Raw genomic sequence first — 20,072 nt, 5'->3', positions numbered from 1 at the left:
GGGGGGGGGCGGGGGGGCCGTGATGTATCCAGAATCTCATAGCCAGGAAGAGGGCAAGCCACACAGTGAGGTCAGAACGCACATCTCCCTGATGCCAGCTGGCTTGAGACTCTAAGTTACTTCTGCACTGTCCGCACAAGCCCTGCCCCGTCTCCCTGACAAGGCTGCCCAGCTCCCTCAGCTTCCAAGCGTCACCTCCTCCGAGATCACTTCAAGATCAAGTTCTGGGCTTTCCCCGCACAAACATCCATCTCCTGGGGGCTCCAAGCCCACATCTCCCACCGCTGCCGGCCCCGCCCCACTCACCCCGGGCAGCGGCCACCTCCTGCAGGGAGTGGGTCATCTGGGTGAAGGCGTCGTGCAGGTGGCTCCTTTCATCGTAGTCTGGGGGTCGGAGGCAGGAGCTGGGGCGAAGCGGTTCCCCCAACACCACATCCCCAAAGTGGACCTTCCTCTGCCTCTCTCTGAGTCTCTGGCCCCCGCAAAATCTCTGTCCTCCCATCTCTGAGTCTCTGTCCTCCGCAAAGTCTCTGTCCTCCCGTCTCTGAGTCTCTGTCCTCCGCAAAGTCTCTGTCCTCCCGTCTCTGAGTCTCTGTCCTCCGCAAAGTCTCTGTCCTCCCGTCTCTGAGTCTCTGTCCTCCGCAAAGTCTCTGTCCTCCCGTCTCTGAGTCTCTGTCCTCCGCAAAGTCTCTGTCCTCCCGTCTCTGAGTCTCTGTCCTCCGCAAAGTCTCTGTCCTCCCGTCTCTGAGTCTCTGTCCTCCGCAAAGTCTCTGTCCTCCCGTCTCTGAGTCTCTGTCCTCCGCAAAGTCTCTGTCCTCCCGTCTCTGAGTCTCTGTCCTCCGCAAAGTCTCTGTCCTCCCGTCTCTGAGTCTCTGTCCTCCGCAAAGTCTCTGTCCTCCCGTCTCTGAGTCTCTGGCCCCCCCAAGTCTCCATCCTCCCGTCTCTGAGCCTTTGTCCCCCTCAGTCTCTCCAGGCCTCTCTGGTCCGTCCCTCCCTCCACATGCCCCCCTCGGGGCCCTGGAGGATGCTGGGTGTCTCCTCACTGATTTCAGTGTCCAGGAGGCCCTTAAAGGCATCTGTTAAGGCCTCCTCACACTTCCCGAGGTCGGGGCTCTCCAGGCCGGCGAACATCTGGCAGATTTGTTGGCGCTCGTTGTAAGACGTGAAGCAGAGGAGACAGGCCCAGGCGGAGGCCCTGAAGACCGTGAGGGCCACCAGGGCGGACGGCACAGCGCTCCCTGGGGCCAGAAGGGCCATAGCGGAGGGACTCAGCCTGTGGAGAAGCTGGAGACTTTTGTGAGGTCACCGTGGTGCGGGGGAGGGGCTCAAGATACGGGGTCAGAGGTCGGGTTTCAGTCTCCAGTCCAATGTCAGGCTCCAGGGTTTTCAGGGAGGAAGGGTGTGTGGTGTCAGGGGTCAGGGGTCGGACCCCAGGCTGATGGCTGGGCCGGATGCCAGGCTCCCAAGAACCTCACCTGTGACCCTGGACGTCCTCACAGGTTAAAGGGTCTCAGGGACCCAGAGGCCGGCAGTACAGTGTGCGGGGGCCCGCCAGGCCCTGGGGTGTGGTAGTGGGGTGCAGAAGAAATGGACATGGCACAGAGACACCGTGAGGGCCCAAAAGACAGAAACCAAGCCATGGAGAGACATCGGGAGCGTCAGAGACCCAGAAAGCACCGTTAAGAGACAGATGGAGACAGGGTCTCAGAGGTCACTGTGCAGAGACCCAGCGGGGATGGAGAGACAGAGAGAAAGCAAAGCAGAGATATCTTGATGGGAGAGAAACTCTTTGAGGGAAGGGGGAGGAAGGAATGTAGGGACGAGGACACGAGGAACAGCCCAGCCTCTCCTCCCAGGATCCCTGCGGCAGCCCCTCTCCCCAGCCTGGAGGGGTGGGGCAGGGGACCGGGGTCAGGGGTCCCCGCCGGGCCGTCCCGTGCAGGGCGCAGCCTGGGGAAAGCTAGGAGGCCGTATAGTGATCTCCGTGGGTGTCCTCCTCAACTATACAACCTCCTACCTCAGCCCGGGGGGCGCGGCAGGTGGACAGACAGACGGATGGACTGGACGGACAGACGGGGGCCAGGGAGGGCGGGGAGGGCCGGGGAGGCCCCAGCCGCGATGGTGAGCCCCCGACACGGACCCACAGACACGAGCTTGTGTGCGGCGAAGGCCCCGCAAGGTCGGTTCTACGGGTGGGTGCCAGGACCCAGGAATCCGGGCCCCCGGCCCCCTCCTCCCCAAGGAACCCAGGAATCCGGGCCCCCGGCCCCTTCCTCACCAGGGACCCAAGAATTCAGGCCCCCGGCCCCTTCCTCCCCATAGGTCCCCGCAATCCAGGCCCCCTAGCCCCCCCTCCTCCCCCAGATTCAGTCCAAGTCCACAGCCCCCTTCTCCCCTGGGGACCCAGGAAGCCAGGCCCCCCAGCCCCCTCCCTCAGACCTGGGAATCCGGCCAGGCCTGCCTCCTTGGAGAAGACACAGCCTGGCTTCCTGGATCCCGGGTCAGAGGGAACCTCACCTGTTTTGGAGTTTGGTCCATTGGACAAGACGTTTCCCTACCTACCTGTCAGATTCAGAAATCCAGGACTGGCGTGGAGACCGCCCATGGGATATAAAACCGTCAAAGCCTTTCTGGGTATTTTTTTCCCCTCTCTCTTCCCTTCTTTTGGCCTCTCACAGCTACGATCCCTGAGCGCTGATACCGCCCCAGGCCTCTGTCATGTGGCAGGCAGGGGCTCGAGGTGCCATCAGCACCCCCATTTTGCAGGTGGGAAGGCTGAGCCCCAGCCAGCTGGTGAGTGGGAGGGGCCAGGCCTGCAAGGCGGCGGGACCAGCACCCACGCTTCCCACCCCTGGGCTGAGTCTGTGCACCTGAGAGCCTCCGCCTCTGTCGCTCCCCTCTGTCTCTCTCTCCTTTTCTCTCTCCCTTTCTCCTTCCCTCCCTCCTAGGTCTCTCTCCTTCCTTCCCTCCCTCCCCTTCTCTCTCTCTCCCTTTCTCCTTCCCTCCCTCCTAGGTCTCTCTCCTTCCTTCCCTCCCTCCCCTTCTCTCTCTCTCTCTCTCTCTCCCTTTCTCCCTCCCTCCCTCCTAGGTCTCTCTCCTTCCTTCCCTCCCTCTCCTCTCTCTCTCTCTCTCTCTCTCTCTCTCTCTCTCTCTCTCTCCCCCTTTCTCCTTCCCTCTCTCCCTCCCCCTCGCAGCAGCTCGGAGCCAGGTCTGGAGCTGGGGTGGCTGGAGAAGGGGCCCAGGGCCGGGGTAGCGACCTACTGAGGAGGGGGAGGAGGGGCGGGAAGGGGGCGGAGGCGGCAAGGCGGGAGGAAGGGGCCAGAGACGGGTCTACGGTCCCAGCTCTCATTCCCCTTCCCTCCTTCCCAACCTCCCAGACCCTCAGGCGGGGGCGAGAGTCAGGCCAAGGTGGGGAGGAAGGGGAAGGGAGGAGGCTGCTCCCGCCGCCCCCCCACCCAACAACCTGGCCCAGAGCCCAGGCCTGGGTTCCCAGCATGCCCCGGGGCTGCCTGGGGCCTGAGGAGGGGGGTGAGAGCAGAGGGGAAGCTGAGAATCTTAAAGATTTGCAGGACCTGAGCATCTCCCCACTCCTCCCACACATTTCTCCTCGGGAAAACTGAGGCCCTGAGAGAAGGGTCAGGACTTGTTCAAGGTCACTGGACAAGGCCTTGGTGGAGGCCCGAACTCCCTGGGCCCATAGGCCGGATTTGGGGAAAAGGTTGGCGCTGGACTTCCCCCAGGTCTGGGTCCCCCTCCCCCTCTCTGCAGACCCTGGGGAGCCCCCAAGGGTCAGAGAGCAGACCCAAACAGTCTGGCACCATGGCAACCAGTTGGCCCCGCCCCCTTAACCCCCAGAGGGCTGGACTCCAGCTGGGGCTAAAGAGGAGGTGGGGACTCCTGGGTTCTGGGCAGGAAGGGACTGGGGGCCCGAACGCTGGGCTTTCGTGGAGCGCGGGGTATGGAACGTGGAGCCCCAGGTCTGAGGGGAGGAGAGGCTGGAGGCCCAGACTCCTGGATCTTGGGGTAAAGGGGCCTAGGGGTTCGCATTCTGGAATTCTGAGGGAGGGGGCTGGGTCGCGGACTCCCAGGTCTAAGGGAGGAGGGGGCTGGGGCCTGGAATCCCGGGTCCCCAGGGGAGCCTGGATGCTGGGCCTCTCCTCCGCCAGACATCCCCTGCCCCCGCCGCTGACCCTGGCCTGTCTGGCAGCCCAGACAGCCTCCCCCACTCCTCTGCAGCCCCCTCCCACTTGCACGGCTCACCCTTGACCCCTCAAAGCCCTGCAGCCCCTTCCCTGCCCCTCCCCCTCCCCTCCAGCCAGACGTTAACCCTTCCGTTGCCACAGGCACCGCCAAAGCCAGACTCTCTCCCTCCACCTCCCCTGAGGGCGCGGGAGGCATCTCGCCCTAGTCGGCTCCAGCTCCGAACCTAGCTACCCCAGCCCCATCTCTCTCCTCCCAATGGAAACCAGGAGGTGTTCCCTGCCCGCTCCTCCTCCTGGATCCCGGAATCCAGGCCCCCAGTCCCCTCCTCCAAGGATTCAGGAGTCTGGGTTCCCAGCCCCCTCCTCCTCCAAGAACCCAGAAATCCAGGCCCCCGGCTGCCTCCTCCCCTTAGGGACCCTCGAGTTCGGGTCCCGGGCCCCATCCCCCTCCCTCTCCGCAGACTCACGGCTCCGCAGCTCCAGCGTCGCGGGGAAGGGGTCTCGGTGGGCAGCGCCCGGGCCGGGCTGAGCCGGCCCCCGCCGCCGCCGACAGCTCTCCATCCTCTCCCCGCCTCCGCCGCCCGACGGCCTCTCCCCTTCCTCCCGGCGTCCCCGCCATCCTCCTTCCCTCCTCCCCGATTCCCTCCGGCCTGCGCCTCCTCCCGGCTCTGCGGGCCCGGCTCCCCCGCGGGAGGAGGAGCGGGGCGGGGGAGGGAGCAGGGAGGGGAGGCCGGGCCGGGGAGCGTGACGCAGGGAGGAGGGAAGGACAAAAGGGGCCGGGAGGCTGCAGCGCCGGCAGCGCTCCCACTCCTCCCTCCCTCCCTCCCTCCTCCCGCGGCCGCGGCCGCTTCTCTCCTCTCTCTCCGCTTTCTCTCGTGCCCTCCGCCTCTCCTCCCTTTCCTTCTCCTTGCCCGCCTGCCTCCTCCTGGCCCTGTGCGTTCCCCTCCGTCTCCCGTCTCCGCGTCTCTCTCTTTCTCCTTACATCACCCCCCCCCCCACAATCAGGGTCTGCCCCTCTCCCCCCTCTTCTCTCTCCCCCTTCCTGCTCTCCCAGCCTCCTTCCCCTCCCTCGGCTTCGGGCTCTCCACCCACCCACCCACTGGGGAGAGAAGGGTGAATCAGACCCAGATCTGCCCTTGCAGACGGAGCTCACGGTCTTACGGAGGAGACAGACCCAGACGCAGACAGTTCCAATTCAGGGCGGTCGGGCTTTGACAGAGGGAGGGACCCAGCGTCTGTGGGAGGAATCCTTTCAGCACAGCTGAAAGGACCTCCAGAGAAGGCCGTGGTTGTGACCTCCAAGACCTGGGAGAACTTAGATCTGAATTGTTGAGCTCAAGCAGAGACCCAAAGGCAGGAAACCAGGGGCCATTCCGGGGGAAGGGCAGGCAGACGGGTCTGACGGGAGCCCAGGATCCTGGAAGAGGAGGCTGAGGTGGTGGGCGGGGCCAGGTTCCTCCTCGCTCGGAAGGCCGGGCTCGGAACTTTCCCGTGAGGGTGACCCGGATCCTTGGAGGGCTATGAGCAAGGGGAGGGGCAGGGGCAGAGCTGGATGTCAGAAAGACCCCCCTGAGGGCCGTGGGGGGATGAGTTGAGGGGGAGAGACTACTGGAGGCTGGGAGGCTGGGGAGGAGGATGCTTGATCAGGGGCTGGGACCCTGGGGACCCAGAGGAGGTGTGGGGCAGAGAATGTGAGGGGGGTGATGGAAGAGGTGAAGAAGATACAACAGCCAGAAGTCTGGCCCTGAAACTGAGGGGACAGGAGTTGTTCCGGATGGGGAACCAGGAGGAAGAAGGGAGTACAGGAGAGGGAAGATGCTGTGTGTAGCTTGGGACCTTGTGGACATTAAAGGCCAGAGGACATTTAGGGAGGACATGTGGTGGGTATAGTTCTGGAAGCTCAAACAGTGAAAAAAATGCAGTGTCCTCCCACCCTGTCCCTGGCCACCCACTTCTCTCTGGGGACAGCTTGTGCTTACCGGTTTCCTGCGTATCTTTCCAGAGAAATTCTATACCTTTATGCACATATATTATACCACCCCGCCTTTTTTGTCCCCAGGTGGGATCATATTATTCTATACTTTGCTTTTTTTTAAGCACTATATCCTGAAGATCCTCCTATATCAATACAGCTTATAGAGGTACCTCATTCATTTTAGTGGCTATATAGTATTCCACTGTATAAATTTATTCATCCCTACTTATTCAGTCAATTAGGAAGGGGTTTTTTTTAACATAAAGAAACTACTGCTTATGAGTATGCAAATTACTGGGCTTTTTAAAGAACTGATTTCTTAACAATGCTCTTAAGCTGCTGAACCCAGATATTTGATAAATACTTCTAGGGCCTTTAAATCTTGTCATTAATTACTAATGATAGGCATAATAATGATAACAACCGTACCCTTTATTGAATGTCTACTTAGGGACAGGCCCTGGGCTGGGTATTTGTTATACATTATGTCATTCAGTTAACACAGCAGTCTTATTTTTAGGAACTGTTTTATCTTCATGTAAGGATTAGGGAACTGAGTTCTGAATACTGAGTTACCCAAGCTTACAAAGTGGATGGCAGAGCTAGAATTCGAACCCACGCCTCTCTGGCTCCAAGTTCTATGCCCTTTCTTTGGACATGGGCTGCCTCTGGGAAAATGTGCAGCTCACCTGGGGTTGCTCTCCGACAGAGGTTAGACTTGTCATGCACACAAATTCACATTTGATAAAAGGACCTTTTGTCAGACAGACCCTGTACCTTGACTTGGTATCCAGAATTACTGTTAGTCTACACTCACCCCAGATACCCTGCAGTCAGGTCAGGATAGTAACCACACCACCCTGCTGTCTCCTGGTACTGGCCCTGATCCCCTTGTATTGTTTTCTCTCTCTCTCTCTCTCTCTCTTTTTTTTTTTTTTGGCTGCGCCGTGTGGCATGTGGGATCTCAGTTCCCCTGCCGGGGATTGAACCCCCGCCCCCTGCAATGGAAATGCAGTGTCTTCACCACTGGACTTCGCCCCAGAGGTTAGACTTGTCATGCACACAAATTCACATTTGATAAAAGGACCTTTTGTCAGACAGACCCTGTACCTTGACTTGGTATCCAGAATTACTGTTAGTCTACACTCACCCCAGATACCCTGCAGTCAGGTCAGGATAGTAACCACACCACCCTGCTGTCTCCTGGTACTGGCCCTGATCCCCTTGTATTGTTTTCTCTCTCTCTCTCTCTCTCTCTCTCTCTTTTTTTTTTTTTTGGCTGCGCCGTGTGGCATGTGGGATCTCAGTTCCCCTGCCGGGGATTGAACCCCCGCCCCCTGCAATGGAAATGCAGTGTCTTCACCACTGGACTTCGCCCCCCCCGCCCCTCCCCCGCCATTGTGCTGTGATTCTCGATGCCTGGGTCTGTTTCTGAGAATTCAGTGAGGGCACCATTGAGGTCTGAGTCATCTCTGTCCTCAGTATCACTCAGCATAGGGTGTGGCTCAGAGCAGAGACTCAGGAAAATGTTTGCTAAACGAATGAATGGAGGGTTGGATGAACAACAAATGGTTTACGGGTTAGGCTGGGACTTGCTTAAGCGTCTGGGATAAAAGAACATAATTCCCATTAGTTCCTGAAACATAAGGCCTCCATGACCATTGGTTAGTGATTCACAGGAACCACTGTTTCCATCATTCTTTGATATACAGGGTTCACAGATCCCATGGCACCTAAGACTTAGCTACTGCAATTCCCACAAATCCCTGAGACTCAGGATCCATCTTTCCCATCAGCCCCTGAGACTCAGGATCACTATTCCCATAAACCCCTGAGGCTCAGGATTCACCATTCATTCCCGTCAGCCCCCCTGAGCCTCGGGATCCACCACTCCCATCTGACATTTGCACACAAGTACTACAGTTCTTGTCAGTCCTTGGTACCCAACATCCATAATTCCCATCCCCTTAAGATACAGGTAGACCACCATTCCCATCAACTCCTGAGACACAAGTTCCACCTTTCCTATTATCCTTCAGAGCAGCAAGCCAGAAAGCAAGAAAATAGAAACACCCCACCCTTCATAAGGCCATCCCCAATTTCCTGGAACAGGAACTGTTAGCCAGAAAGACATTTCAACCTGCCCTGAAGTAGGTCTGGATCAAGGACTCATTTATTAATGCTGTAGAAAAGGGGGCACCAGTTATGAAGAACTTCCAAGTAGCAGAGTATCCTTCCATGGGAGGAATCAGCCGCCAACGGGACATAATCCTACAGCACCGTCAGAGAGTGCTGCCATGTGAGGGTTAAACTCCAAACTCAAGACAATCCCCTGCAGCACCATTTAATCCCCACAGGGGCGATAATCCTCAGACTGGCAGAGCACAAAAAATACCAGAGGATCCAAATGCAACAGATACTCCCATCGTGCCATTAGATAGTCCCAAATGGCAATTTTCCCTGGTGGACTTGCAGGAATTGGGGACAGGGCCACCTTTTCTTTGTGTGTGTGGTGGTGGTGGGTGGGACAAAGCTGACAAATCTTACTCCCGCTATTAACCCTTTCCTGGATTGGGGGGTTGGTGTGATTTTTGAGGGAGGGTTTCTCCACAGCCTATCTCCTTCCCCTTAGGGCCATGCCTTCTAGTCATCTGAATGGTGAAAGCCTTCAGCTGCTCCACTCTTCACATCTCAGCAAAAGGGAGGGAAGGTGGTTCTGAGGTTCAAGGAGACTGGAGTGGGAGTGGGTACCGTTTTTTCAAGCCATCCACTTCCCCCTCCTCTGGTAATAGAGCCTGTCTGTCCTGTGAGACACCCACTCCAAGTGACTCAAGAATGTTCTAGCAAAACTCCCTTCCTCCTTCCCCCAAAACACATAGCTTGGGCATGTGACCCAATACGGGCGGATCAGAACATTCATTCATTTGTGATCCCCCAACAGAGCTGATTAGAATCTAAGATTTTATTTTTCATCTTTTGAAAAAGTTTTATTTTCATTTTAAATTTATTTAAATTTACTTTATTTTATTTCATTTTTTTGGCTGCACCATGCAGCATGTGGGGTCTTAGTTCCCCAACCAGGGATTTGAACCTGTGTCCCCTGCACCGGGAATGCTGAGTCTTAAGCACTGGAACGCCAGGGAAGTCCCTATTTTTATTTTTTAAATTTTATTGACATATAGTCAATTTACAATATCGTGTTAGTTTCAAGTGTACAGCACAGTGATTCGATTATATCTTTTCCCTCATAGGTTATTACAAAATATTGAATTCAGTTCCCCATGCTATATAGTAGGTCCTTGTTGTTTATCAACTTTATATATAGTGGTGTGTATGTGTTAATCCCAACCCCCTAATTTATCCCTCCCCTTTCCCCTTTGGTAACTATGAGTTTGTTTTCTATGTCTGTGGGTCTATTTCTGTTTTGTAAATAAATTCATTTGTATCATTTTTTTTAGATTCCACAGGTAAGCAATATCACATGATATTTGTCTTTCTCTGTCTGACTTATTTCACTTAGTATGATAATCTCTAGGTCCATCCATGTTGCTGCAAATGGCATTATTTGTGTGTGTGTGTGTGTGTGTGTGTGTGTGTGTGTACCACATCTTCTTTATCCCTTTATCTGTCGATGGACACTTAGGTTGCTTCCATGTGTTGGCTATTGTAAATAGTGCTACTATGAACACTAGGGCAGAGTCTCACTATTAACACAATTATAATTGCTCCTGAAGTACCAGGGAAGGCAGCTAGACAGGAAATTGAAACAAGCAGTGTAAAAGTGAGAAATGAAAATACAAGATTGTCATCTTTTACAGATGATAGGATCCCCTACCTAGAAAACCCAAGAGAATTTACAGAAAAACAGAACTCATTATCAAGTTCTTTGACTTGGCAAGATATAAGCTATATACACTAATCAAGATCTGATGAAGAAGCAACAAGTAAAATTAGATCCCTATCTCACACCATACACAATGTCACTCCAGATGGAACAAAAATAATTTTCCATTGGTCATTTTTTAATGGACTAAAGTTACTGACTTATATAAATTAATTAATCTGATGCAAATGGGAGTGATTTTGTTCTCCCTCCAAGGGACGTTTGGCAAAGTCTGGAGACATTTTTGCTTGTCCTTCCTGAGTGGGGGAGAGGGATGCTACTGGCATCTAGTGAGTGGAGGACAGAGATGCTGCAAAATATCCTACAGGACATTTTCCCTCTCCACCCCCCAGAACAAGGGATTGTCCAGTTCCAAATATCAATAGTGTTAAAGTTGAAAAACTGTGGTGTAACTTGACACCTTAATGCGTCATCATATGCTTCTAATAGATTTCCAGTTACTTTTTTTTTTCCAGTTATTTTTTGAATGTCCTAGGTATATAATCACACTAAGTGCAAATAATAAGGATACATCCTTCCCAGTATTTAAACCTCTTATTTGCTTCTGTTTTCTAATTGAGTTTAGCTAGCACTCTCTGAACAATGAGGGTGTGCAAATATAGTTTGCACTGAGGGGCTGAACTATGTTTCTCTGTTTGGGAATTTCATCATTGGGTGAGGTTCTACTTCCTACCACCAAGGACTTAAAGGCTAGATACTTGCTTTCCCTGAAACCTAGTGGCTAGTGTGCAGGTGTCTGAATGAACTGAGACTTTATAAAGACATCACGAAGGGTCCTGTGCTTCCTCTGATGGCCTTGGCACTGAACGAGGCTGTCCCTCGGCAAACTTGGCGATGATTCTCCTTCCATTGTTTCCTTGGGTTTTGACCCATTTCCTAAACTTGGAACTAAAGCTTTCTCATCCTATCTGTCAGCTGCCCAATGTCCTCTGAGTGAATTCCCTTTTTGCTTAAGTTAACCCAGATTGGTTTCCTTCACAACCAAGAACCCCACGGTTAGAATGTTAAATAGTAATTGTGACAGTCAGTGAGAGATAATTGTCTCGTTCCTGACTTAGTTGGAAATAGTCTCTCGTCTGCACACATTCATTAATCCATTCATAAAACACATATTGAAATTCATGAGTTCACTCCTTTACCTCTAGTTCCAACCCAATACCACTTGGGTCATTCTGGTTTTCTGCCTTCCCATATGTGTAAATCCCTTCTCTGAGAAAGGGAAATCTGTTCCCTTAGCCATAATGTGTTTACTTATTTGATGAGTTCCTCTTTTTTTTTTTTCTTTTTCTTTTTTTGGCTGCCGCATGGCATGTGGGATCTTAGTTCCCCGACCAGGGATGGAACCTGTGCTCCCTGCAGTGGAAGCTTGGAGTCCTAAACACTGGACCACCAGGAAATTCCCTTAATTAGTTCCTCTGGGTGTAACTAGTTCCCCATCTCAGCCACTATTCCTTCCCAGTGCAGTGGTCCTTATCCTGCTTGGCTCCCCTTCCCCTACTGGGATGTCCCCACCCAACCCTGACGCTCTCAACACGCAAATGCCCTCCTCGCCTAGGTGAGGTTCTGACATTTCTCTCTGACATTCTTGGGTAGACACTCTCCTCACTCTGTTTGAGACACTGCATTTCAGGTCACCTCTCTGCACAGGTATCTATCTTGCTCTGCCACACCTGAGCTCTACTGATCAGAAGAGGAAGAGAAGTGGGGGGAGAATCAAGATGGCAGAGTAGTAGGATGTGGAGCTCACCTCCCCCCACAAATACATCAGAAATACATCTACAGGGACTTCCCTGGCGGTCCAGTGGTTAAGAATCCACCTGCCAATTCAGGGGACAGGGGTTTGAGCCCTGGTCTGGGAAGATCCCACATGCCGTGGAGCAACTAAGCCTGTGAGCTGCAACTACTGAGCCTGCGCTCTAGAGCCTGCGAACCACAACTGCTGAAGCCCATGTGCCTAGAGCCTGTGCTCCGCAACAAAGAGAAACCACCGCAATGAGAGGTCCGTGCACCACATAGCCCCCACTCGCTGCAGCTAGAGAAAGCCCGCATGTAGCAATGAAGACCCAATGCAGCCAAAAAAAAAAAAAATTATGAGTCTGGAGTTCTGCGAAGAGGACTAGGATGAAGATATACATAGATATACATTTGGGAGTTGTCAATATTTGATAGTATTTAAAGCCTTTGGACTAGATGAGGTTGCTTTGGAAATGAGTAAAGACTGAAAAGAAAAATCCCAGGGTAGGCCAATGCAGTGTTTTACATATAAGCATTTAGCTATTTTTGGTTTTATGTGACTTGATAGGTAGTAGGTAAATAGAATTCTAGATTAAGAAAATAATTCTATATAAGGGGATTTTTTTTTTCTTTTTTTTTTTTTTGTGGTACGCAGGCCTGTCACTGCTGTGGCCTCTCCCCTTGCAGAGCACAGGCTCCGGATTGTGGTACGCAGGCCTGTCACTGCTGTGGCCTCTCCCATTGCAGAGCACAGGCTCCGGATGCGCAGGCTCAGCGGCCATGGCTCACGGGCCCAGCCGCTCCGCGGCATGTGGAATCTTCCCGGACCGGGGCGCGAACCCGTGTCCCCTGCATCGGCAGGCGGACTCTCTACCGCTGCGCCACCAGGGAAGCCCATAAGTGGATTTTTGTTGCAAATGATACCTGAATTTTAATAGCTCCCTTTCAGCATGTAACACAGTGATATGCATAGTCTCCTTTGATCTATTTAAATGAAGATTTATTTTAATAGATATTCGAATATTCCTAGGTAATATCCATTTGGCCATGATATATATATATATATATACACACACATATATATATGTGATCCTGTGGCTTGCGGGATTTCAGTTCCCTGACGAGGGACTGAACCTGGGCCTCTGCACTGAAAGCCCAGAATTCTAACCACTAGACCACCAGGGAACTCCCCATGGTATAGATTTTTAATTTACTGGAGGTTCCTATTGCTAGTTATCTATTTTGGAACTTCCCCATCAATCTTCAAAAGTAAGATTCATCTGTAGTTAATTCTTTTCATGTTACCATATTAGGTTTTTATATTTCATGATGCTGGCTCTATACAGATCATTGGGAAAACTTTCTTTTCTTTCTTTCTTTGTTTCTTCCTTTTTTCTTTGTTTCTTTCTTCCTTCCTCCCTCCCTCCCTCCCTCCCTCTCTCTCTCTCTCTCTCTCTTTCTTTCTTTTTCTTGGCTGTGCCTTGCGGCATGTGGGATCTTAGTTCCCTGACCAGGGATGGAATTGGCGCCCTCTGCAGTGGAAGCACAGGCTCTTAAGCACTGGACCGCCAGGAAAGTCCCCAGCTTATCATCTTTATCTTTAGTTTACAATGAATCAGCATTGTCTGTTTGTAGATAGTTTGAAATAATTTAATATGGTTCTGTCAGTTTATTTTATAGTTACTAATTTATTTAACATGTTCATCCCTTCTTGAGAATTTTCTTTTTGAAATTTACATGTTCCTGAAAAACCATCCATTTATCCCCAATTTTCTAATTATTAACAATGAACTGAACAAAGAATTCTCCGAGTAATTAGGTTCCTCCAGAGCTATCCCCTTACTTCTCATCATTTTCACAGTTGGCTCTTTTCCCCGCATCCTGTGTGATTGTTCCAACCCTGGAGTCTACGCCGCTGGTTTTTATTTTCTGTGTGCCAAATATTGTATTTTATTCTCCTAAGTCCATTTTAATTTTTAATTGTCATTGTTTTTCTTAATTACTTCCCCTAGGTTTCCTAGTTCTGTTTTGATTTTGGTGTCTTTCATTGCTTATATCTAAAAAGAAAATTTTCTTTAATTTCTAATAAGTGGGAAGCTGCTACAGCCTACCATTTTTTGTTTGATACAGTTAATCAATTAAAATACTCTCTAATTTTTTCATGCTATAGTCCTTTTATATTTTATTATTTGTAAAAAGTGGAGAGAGGGTGGGGGAAAGATGAATCGGGAGTTGGGGATTAGCAGATGCAAACTATTATGTACAGAATGGATAACCAACAAAGTCCTACTGTATACATAGCACAGGGAACTATATTCAGTATCCCGTGATAAACCTTAATGGAAAAGAATAGGAAACAGAATGTATATATATATGTATAACTGAATCACTTTGCTGTACAGTAGAAATTAATACAACATTGTAAATCAACTATACCTCAATACAATAAATTTCTAAAGAATTTTGTCAAAAGTGTTTTGGAAGAAATTGGAGATCTTGGTCTCTCCTTGAATTTACCAGTCAAGCTTGCTGAGTGAGCCTTGTCCAGCAGGGGGCAGTCTTAGACTTTGATTGTTTTCCTACCTCAGCTTGAGCAAATCCACTCTTGAGGAATGAAGTTAGAGAGTTAGCCTCTGGCTGGAGGAACTTTTGTTTGATGGGTCAGTGCATCTATTTTCCCAGAAGATACAAAATTAAGTCCCCACACTAGAAAAGCAGGTATAAAAGTGAGTGCAGGGACTTCCTTGGTGGTCCAGCGGTAAAGAATCCGCCTTCCAGTGCTGGGGATGCTGGTTCCATCCCTGGTCAGGGAACTAAGATCCCACATGCCACGGGGCAACTAAGCCCGCACACCACATCTACTGAGCTCACACGCCTTCAACGAGAGAGTCCGTGAGCCCGCGTGCCTGTGTGCCACAAAAACTGCAGAGCACATGAGCTCTGGAGCCCGGACACCACAACTAGAGAGAGAAAACCCCAAAGCCACAACTAGAGAGAAGCCTGCGGGCCGCAACGAAGACCTGACGCAGCAGAAAAAAAAATAAAGAAAATAAATAAATATTTAAATATATATTTAAAAAAATCATTAAAAAAAAAAAGTGAGTGCAGGAGACCTGGCGTTAGGAAAACAACAGGACAAGTATACTGACAAATGGTACCTGAACTTTGGCCTCCGTGCAGGGGAGACCACAGCAGGGGAGAAGGCGGCAAAATAAAGCTGGGCAGCTCCCCCTCAGCCCCAGCTGATTTCTGTCACGTGGCAATGCCAGATATTTAAATTTTTCAAGAGAAGTTAGCCATTCAGACTGTTGCAAGATATCTCCAAGTGTTAAACTGTGACTGACGGATTAAAAAAGTTTTTGAAAGCTGTATGTAAACGAAATACAAACTATGATCTAGAATTTTTTTTTTTTTTTTTTGGTGAGTAGCCCTGGATTCACAGTACTTATGTAACATGGGCTTTCAGTTATACTAAATAGTGAAATACTGAACACTTTTCCTCTAAGGTCAAGAAAAAGACAAGGATGTCTATTCCAACCACTTCTATTCAACATTGTAATGAAATTACTAGAGGATGCAATGAAGCAGGAAAAGGAATAAAAGGCATAGTGATTGGAAAGAGAGAAGCAAAACATCATTGTTTCCAATGGCAAGACAGTGTACAGAGAAAACACAAAATAAGCAAGTGAGGGAATTCCCTGGCCGTCCAGTGCTTAGCACTCTGCGCTTTCACTGCCATGGGCCCGGGGTTCAGTCCCTGGTCAGGGAACTAAGATCCCTCAAGCTGCGTGGCGTGGCCAAAAACCAAAAAGAAAAACAAACAAACAAAATATACGGGCGAACTATTGGAATTAGTAGGTAATTTAGCAGAGTAGCTGTAACCAAAATCAATACACAGAAATAACTTCTATATCCATATTAGCAACAGCAGAAAATTAAATTAAAAATACAATATCTTTTTAAAAAGAATGAAAATCCACAATATATCTAAAAGTAAAACTAACAAATAGTTTCAAGACCGCTACTCTGAAGACTGGAAAATGTTGCTGAGAGAAATTAAAGAAGCCTTGAATAAGAGATATATCGTGTTCATGAATTAGAATATTCAATATTTTTATAAAGTCAATACTTCCCCAAGCCAGGACCCGAGGAGATGAGGGATTTTCTCTTCTGGACCCATCTCAGTGTTGCAGGGGAGGTGTTAGTTTGCTGTCAGTCAGACAGACCAGGAATTCTTCATTTCTGTTAATGGTGTTTTTGATTCCTAGCATTTCATTTTGATTCTACCTTAGAGCTTCCATCTCTCTGCTGCATTACCATCTGTTTTTGCATGTTGTCTATTTTTTTTCTTTTAGAACTTTTAACATAGTAATCATGGCTATTTTTATTTTATTTTATTTTATTTTATTTTTATTTTTTTTTGCAGTACGCGGGCCTCTCACTGTTGTGGCCTCTCCCGTTGCAAACCACAGGCTCCGGACGCGCAGGCTCAGCGGCCATGGCTCACGGGCCCAGCTGCTCCGCGGCATGTGGGATCCTCCCGGACCGGGGCACGAACCCGTGTCCCCTGCATCGGCAGGCGGATTCTCAACCACTGCGCCACCAGGGAAGCCCAGGTTTTCATGGCTATTTTTAATTCCCTGTGTGATAATTTCAACATCTGGGTCATTTCAGAGCCTTGTTCTGATGCTTGGTTTGTCTGTTTAGACTGTAGTAGTGGTGTTGTTATAATAGACAGTTTTTTAGAGCAGTTTTAGGTTCACAGCAAAGCTGAGCAGAAAGTGAAGAGAAAGATCTCAGTTGTAACTTTCTGGATTTTCCAGTCTCTCTAGATTTTAGGGTGGTGGCTTGCTCTGTGATCTCAGTTCTCTGATGGGTCTGAGAAAAATCACTGATTCCCAGTTTGTTCACATTTTTCTCATTGTAAGAATGAGATTGACAACTTCCAAGCAATTTGAATGTTAGGACTGAAACCAGAAGTCCTCTTGCTATGTCATTTTTGTTCTCTTTCTGCGTATGTGTCATATTTTTGTTGGAGGCTGGGCCTATCACATCTGCACGTTGGGAACATGGTTTCCCTAAACTTAACGTCTGAAATAGGTTAAAAATGCTAAGTTCGCCAAGTCCAGCAGGGAGAGCCCTTGAACTTTGGTTTCTTCCCCTTTCTCAAGGAGGGCTTGACCTTGGCTAAGTCCAGTTAGAGACACCTTACAGCTTGTGGGATTTTTGTTTGGTAGGTTCAGGGCCTCCCAGATCAAATCTCTACATGGACAAGGCAGCTATGGTAAATGAGTGAAGTAGACTAGTGTAAGGAAGACAACTGGGCACGTGTTCTGACAAATGGTACCTGGATTTGGCTTTAGTGGAGGGAAACAATAGTGCACGGTGGGGAGTATGGCAAAGTAAAGGAGATCAGTTATTGTTCAGCCTCGGCTGATGGCTACTCTGTGAGAATATCAGAGCTTCCGATTTTTTCAAGAAGGCTTTCATGTTATTGTGAGATATTTCCCAATGTTTAAATATTGTAAGTTTTTTAGTTAAAATATTTCCAAACTGTTTCAGCCAAATAAAACACAAATATGAGCTAGACCTTGCCTGTTCACCAGAAGCCAAATCAGAGCCTGATCTTCACAGGTGCCTCTTTTTTTCCCTCAGCCCTGGAGTCATTGCTGCTCGAGTGTGGATGCCATCTTTCCCATGGTTGACATCCATGCTAAATGGAGCCCTGCATAATTTCCTCCCCAATCTTTTTTTTTTTTTTGTGGTACACGGGCCTCTCACTGTTGTGGCCTCTCCCGTTGCGGAGCACAGGCTCCAGACGCACAGGCTTAGCGCCCATGGCTCACGGGCCCAGCCGCTCCACGGCACGTGGGATCTTCCCGGACCGGGGCACGAACCCGTGTCCCCTGCATCGGCAGGCGGACTCCCAACCACTGCGCCACCAGGGAAGCCCTCTTTATTGGCTTTAGAGGGGTGAGAAGCCAGACCCCACTTTCGGTTACAACAGCAAGCTCTGACTAAGTAGCCCCTGCTTGTTCTAATTTGGTTGGTTGTTTCGGACTGAATGTTTGCTTCCCCACCCAAATCTATATGTTGGAGCCTAACCCACAAAGTGATGGTATTTGGAGGTAGGGCCTTTGGGAGGTAAATAGGATTAGACGAGGTCATGAGGGTAGAGCCCCCATGATGAAATTAGTGTCCTTATAATAAGAAGAATGAGCAGTGTTCACTCTCTCAATCTCTCTCTTTCTGCTGCAGGAGGACACGGTGAGAGGGTGGCCATATGCAAGCCAGGAAATGGGTCCTCACCAGGGAACCGAATCAGCCTGCCCCTTGAGCTTGGACTTTCCAGCCTCCAGGACTGTGAGAAATAACTTCCTTTTGTTTAAGCCCCCCAGTATTTCATTATGGCAGCCTGAACTAAGACATTGGTCTTTGTTTATTTCTACGGCAGGTTTTGGTCATTTTTATTTTATATTAATGGGCATCAGAGAAGGAGTTGCTAAAAATCTATGAACATACGTCAGCGTGTTTCCCGGAAGTCCACAGAAGGGTTGTGAACCGGGAAATTGAAAGCAAGTCTCACGGGGAGGTTTGGGGCAGCTTCAGAGGCTGAGGCAGAGTAGGTTAGGGTGTGTGTGCCTGGCAGTGAGGGGCGAGGTTGTGTTAGGCACACGCGAGATCTTTCCAGCTCAAGTTGGCCTGATGGAGAAAACAAAACAAAGCAAAGTGCTGACTCACTTAGCTTGAAGAGCTCTGAAGTATACTGGCTTCAGGCACCGAGGGTTTCGGGACTTGGTCAGTGTCACCAAACTCCTTTTTTAAAAAAGAAATTGTTGGGACTTCCCTGGCAGTCCAGTGGTTAAGACTCCGTGCTTCCACTGAAGGGGGCATGGGTTTGATCCCTGGTTAGGGATCTAAGTTCCATGCGAGGGTGCGAGTGGGAGGGGGTGGGGGGAGAGGGGAAACTAAGATCCCGCATGCCAGGCAGCGCAGCCGAAAAAAGAAAAAAAAAAATCATTAACCCTGTAGCTTTGCTGGCCTTGTTCTCAGGCACGCTCTCACCAAGTATTGAGCTCTGAGGATATCCAGTCCAGCCTCTTCCTTCCCCAGAGACGTTGCAACCGAGCAGGACCCTATGGGGCCTTCCTGGGAAAGACCCCTCCCCCATACCCTCTGCTGTAGCCCTTCTCTGAAGTACTCCGACAATAGTATCTCATGTATATTTCCTGAGTTTTTCGGAGGCTAAAAACCACCACCAAACGGGAGAAATTAACTACTTGATGATCAGGAGCGTGTAGCCCCCCGGATCTTCTGGCGCCTAAGTATTGATCACCGTCAACCAATTAGAGAATTGTGCACGAGCTGATCACACACCTGGGACATCCCCTCACTCACGTGGGCTTTAAGAATGCTCTGCTGAGACCCTTCATGGAGTTCAGGTTTTTCTGAGCATGAGTCACCTGTCTCCTTGCATGTTACAGGGAAGCTTCCTTTTCTGTTCAATCAGCACCCTTCCTTCTAGTCCTTCCGTCTATGCGCTGCAGCTTCTAGATGCAACTTCCTTCCCACTCACTGACGTTGTCTGTGCTCTCATTCCTGACAGATGAATCAGAACATGGGGTAAGAGAATGAAATAATACCAGGGTGTTGTAGACCCAGGTCCTTAGACCCTTTCATCAATAGAAATTGATGAGGGACTTCCCTGGTGGCTCAGTGGTTAAGAATCTGCCTGCCAAGCAGGGGGCATGGATTTGATCCCTAGTCCAGGAAGATCCCACTTGCCCCGGAGCAACTAAGCCCGTGTGCCACAACTACTGAGCCTGCGCTCTAGAGCCTGCAGGCCACAACTACTGAGCCCACGTGCCACAGCTACTGAAGCCCGCGTGCCTAGAGCCCGTGCTCCGCAACAAGAGAAGCCACCGCGATGAGAAGCCCGTGCACTGCAACGAAGAGTAGCCCCTGCTCGCCGCAACTAGAGAAAGACTGCGTGCAGCAACGAAGACCCAATGCAGCCAAAAATAAATAACTAAATAAAATAATCATTAAAAAGAAAAAACAGAGGGCTTCCCTGGTGGCGCAGTGGTTGAGAGCCCGCCTGCCGATGCAGGGGACGCGGGTTCGTGCCCCGGTCCGGGAAGACCCCACATGCCGCGGAGCGGCTGGGTCCGTGAGCCATGGCCGCTGAGCCTGCGCGTCCGGAGCCTGCGCTCCGCAACGGGAGAGGCCACAACAGTGAGAGGCCCGCGTACCGCAA

General features: G+C 50.4%; 1 protein-coding gene across 1 annotated transcript; it reads right to left on the bottom strand.

Moving 5' to 3' along the window:
- Positions 1 to 202: 202 nt before the first annotated feature.
- Positions 203 to 1,308, bottom strand: LOC114484109 (sperm acrosome membrane-associated protein 6-like). Its single transcript, XM_028478265.2, has 2 exons — positions 1,044 to 1,308; positions 203 to 384 (listed from the first exon to the last, which is right to left on the bottom strand). The coding sequence occupies exons 1-2, from the start codon at positions 1,255 to 1,257 to the stop codon at positions 218 to 220; spliced, it is 381 nt and encodes a 126-aa protein (XP_028334066.1). The 5' UTR covers positions 1,258 to 1,308; the 3' UTR covers positions 203 to 217.
- Positions 1,309 to 20,072: the final 18,764 nt, after the last annotated feature.

This window comes from Physeter macrocephalus, chromosome 17 (genome assembly GCF_002837175.3).
Source record: "Physeter macrocephalus isolate SW-GA chromosome 17, ASM283717v5, whole genome shotgun sequence".
NCBI lineage: Eukaryota > Metazoa > Chordata > Mammalia > Artiodactyla > Physeteridae > Physeter > Physeter macrocephalus.
The sequence above is the reverse complement of the archived record's forward strand: the minus strand, read 5'-3'. Positions and strand labels throughout refer to the sequence as shown.

What these genes read in the sequence shown, in the direction of transcription:
- LOC114484109 (XM_028478265.2), bottom strand. Translation starts at nt 1,257, where the DNA reads ATGGCCCTTCTGGCCCCAGGGAGCGCTGTGCCGTCCGCCCTGGTGGCC. An exon ending in CCTCCTGGACACTGAAATCA is followed by an intron (nt 385 to 1,043) that starts GTGAGGAGACAC and finishes TCCGACCCCCAG; the next exon opens with ACTACGATGAAAGGAGCCAC.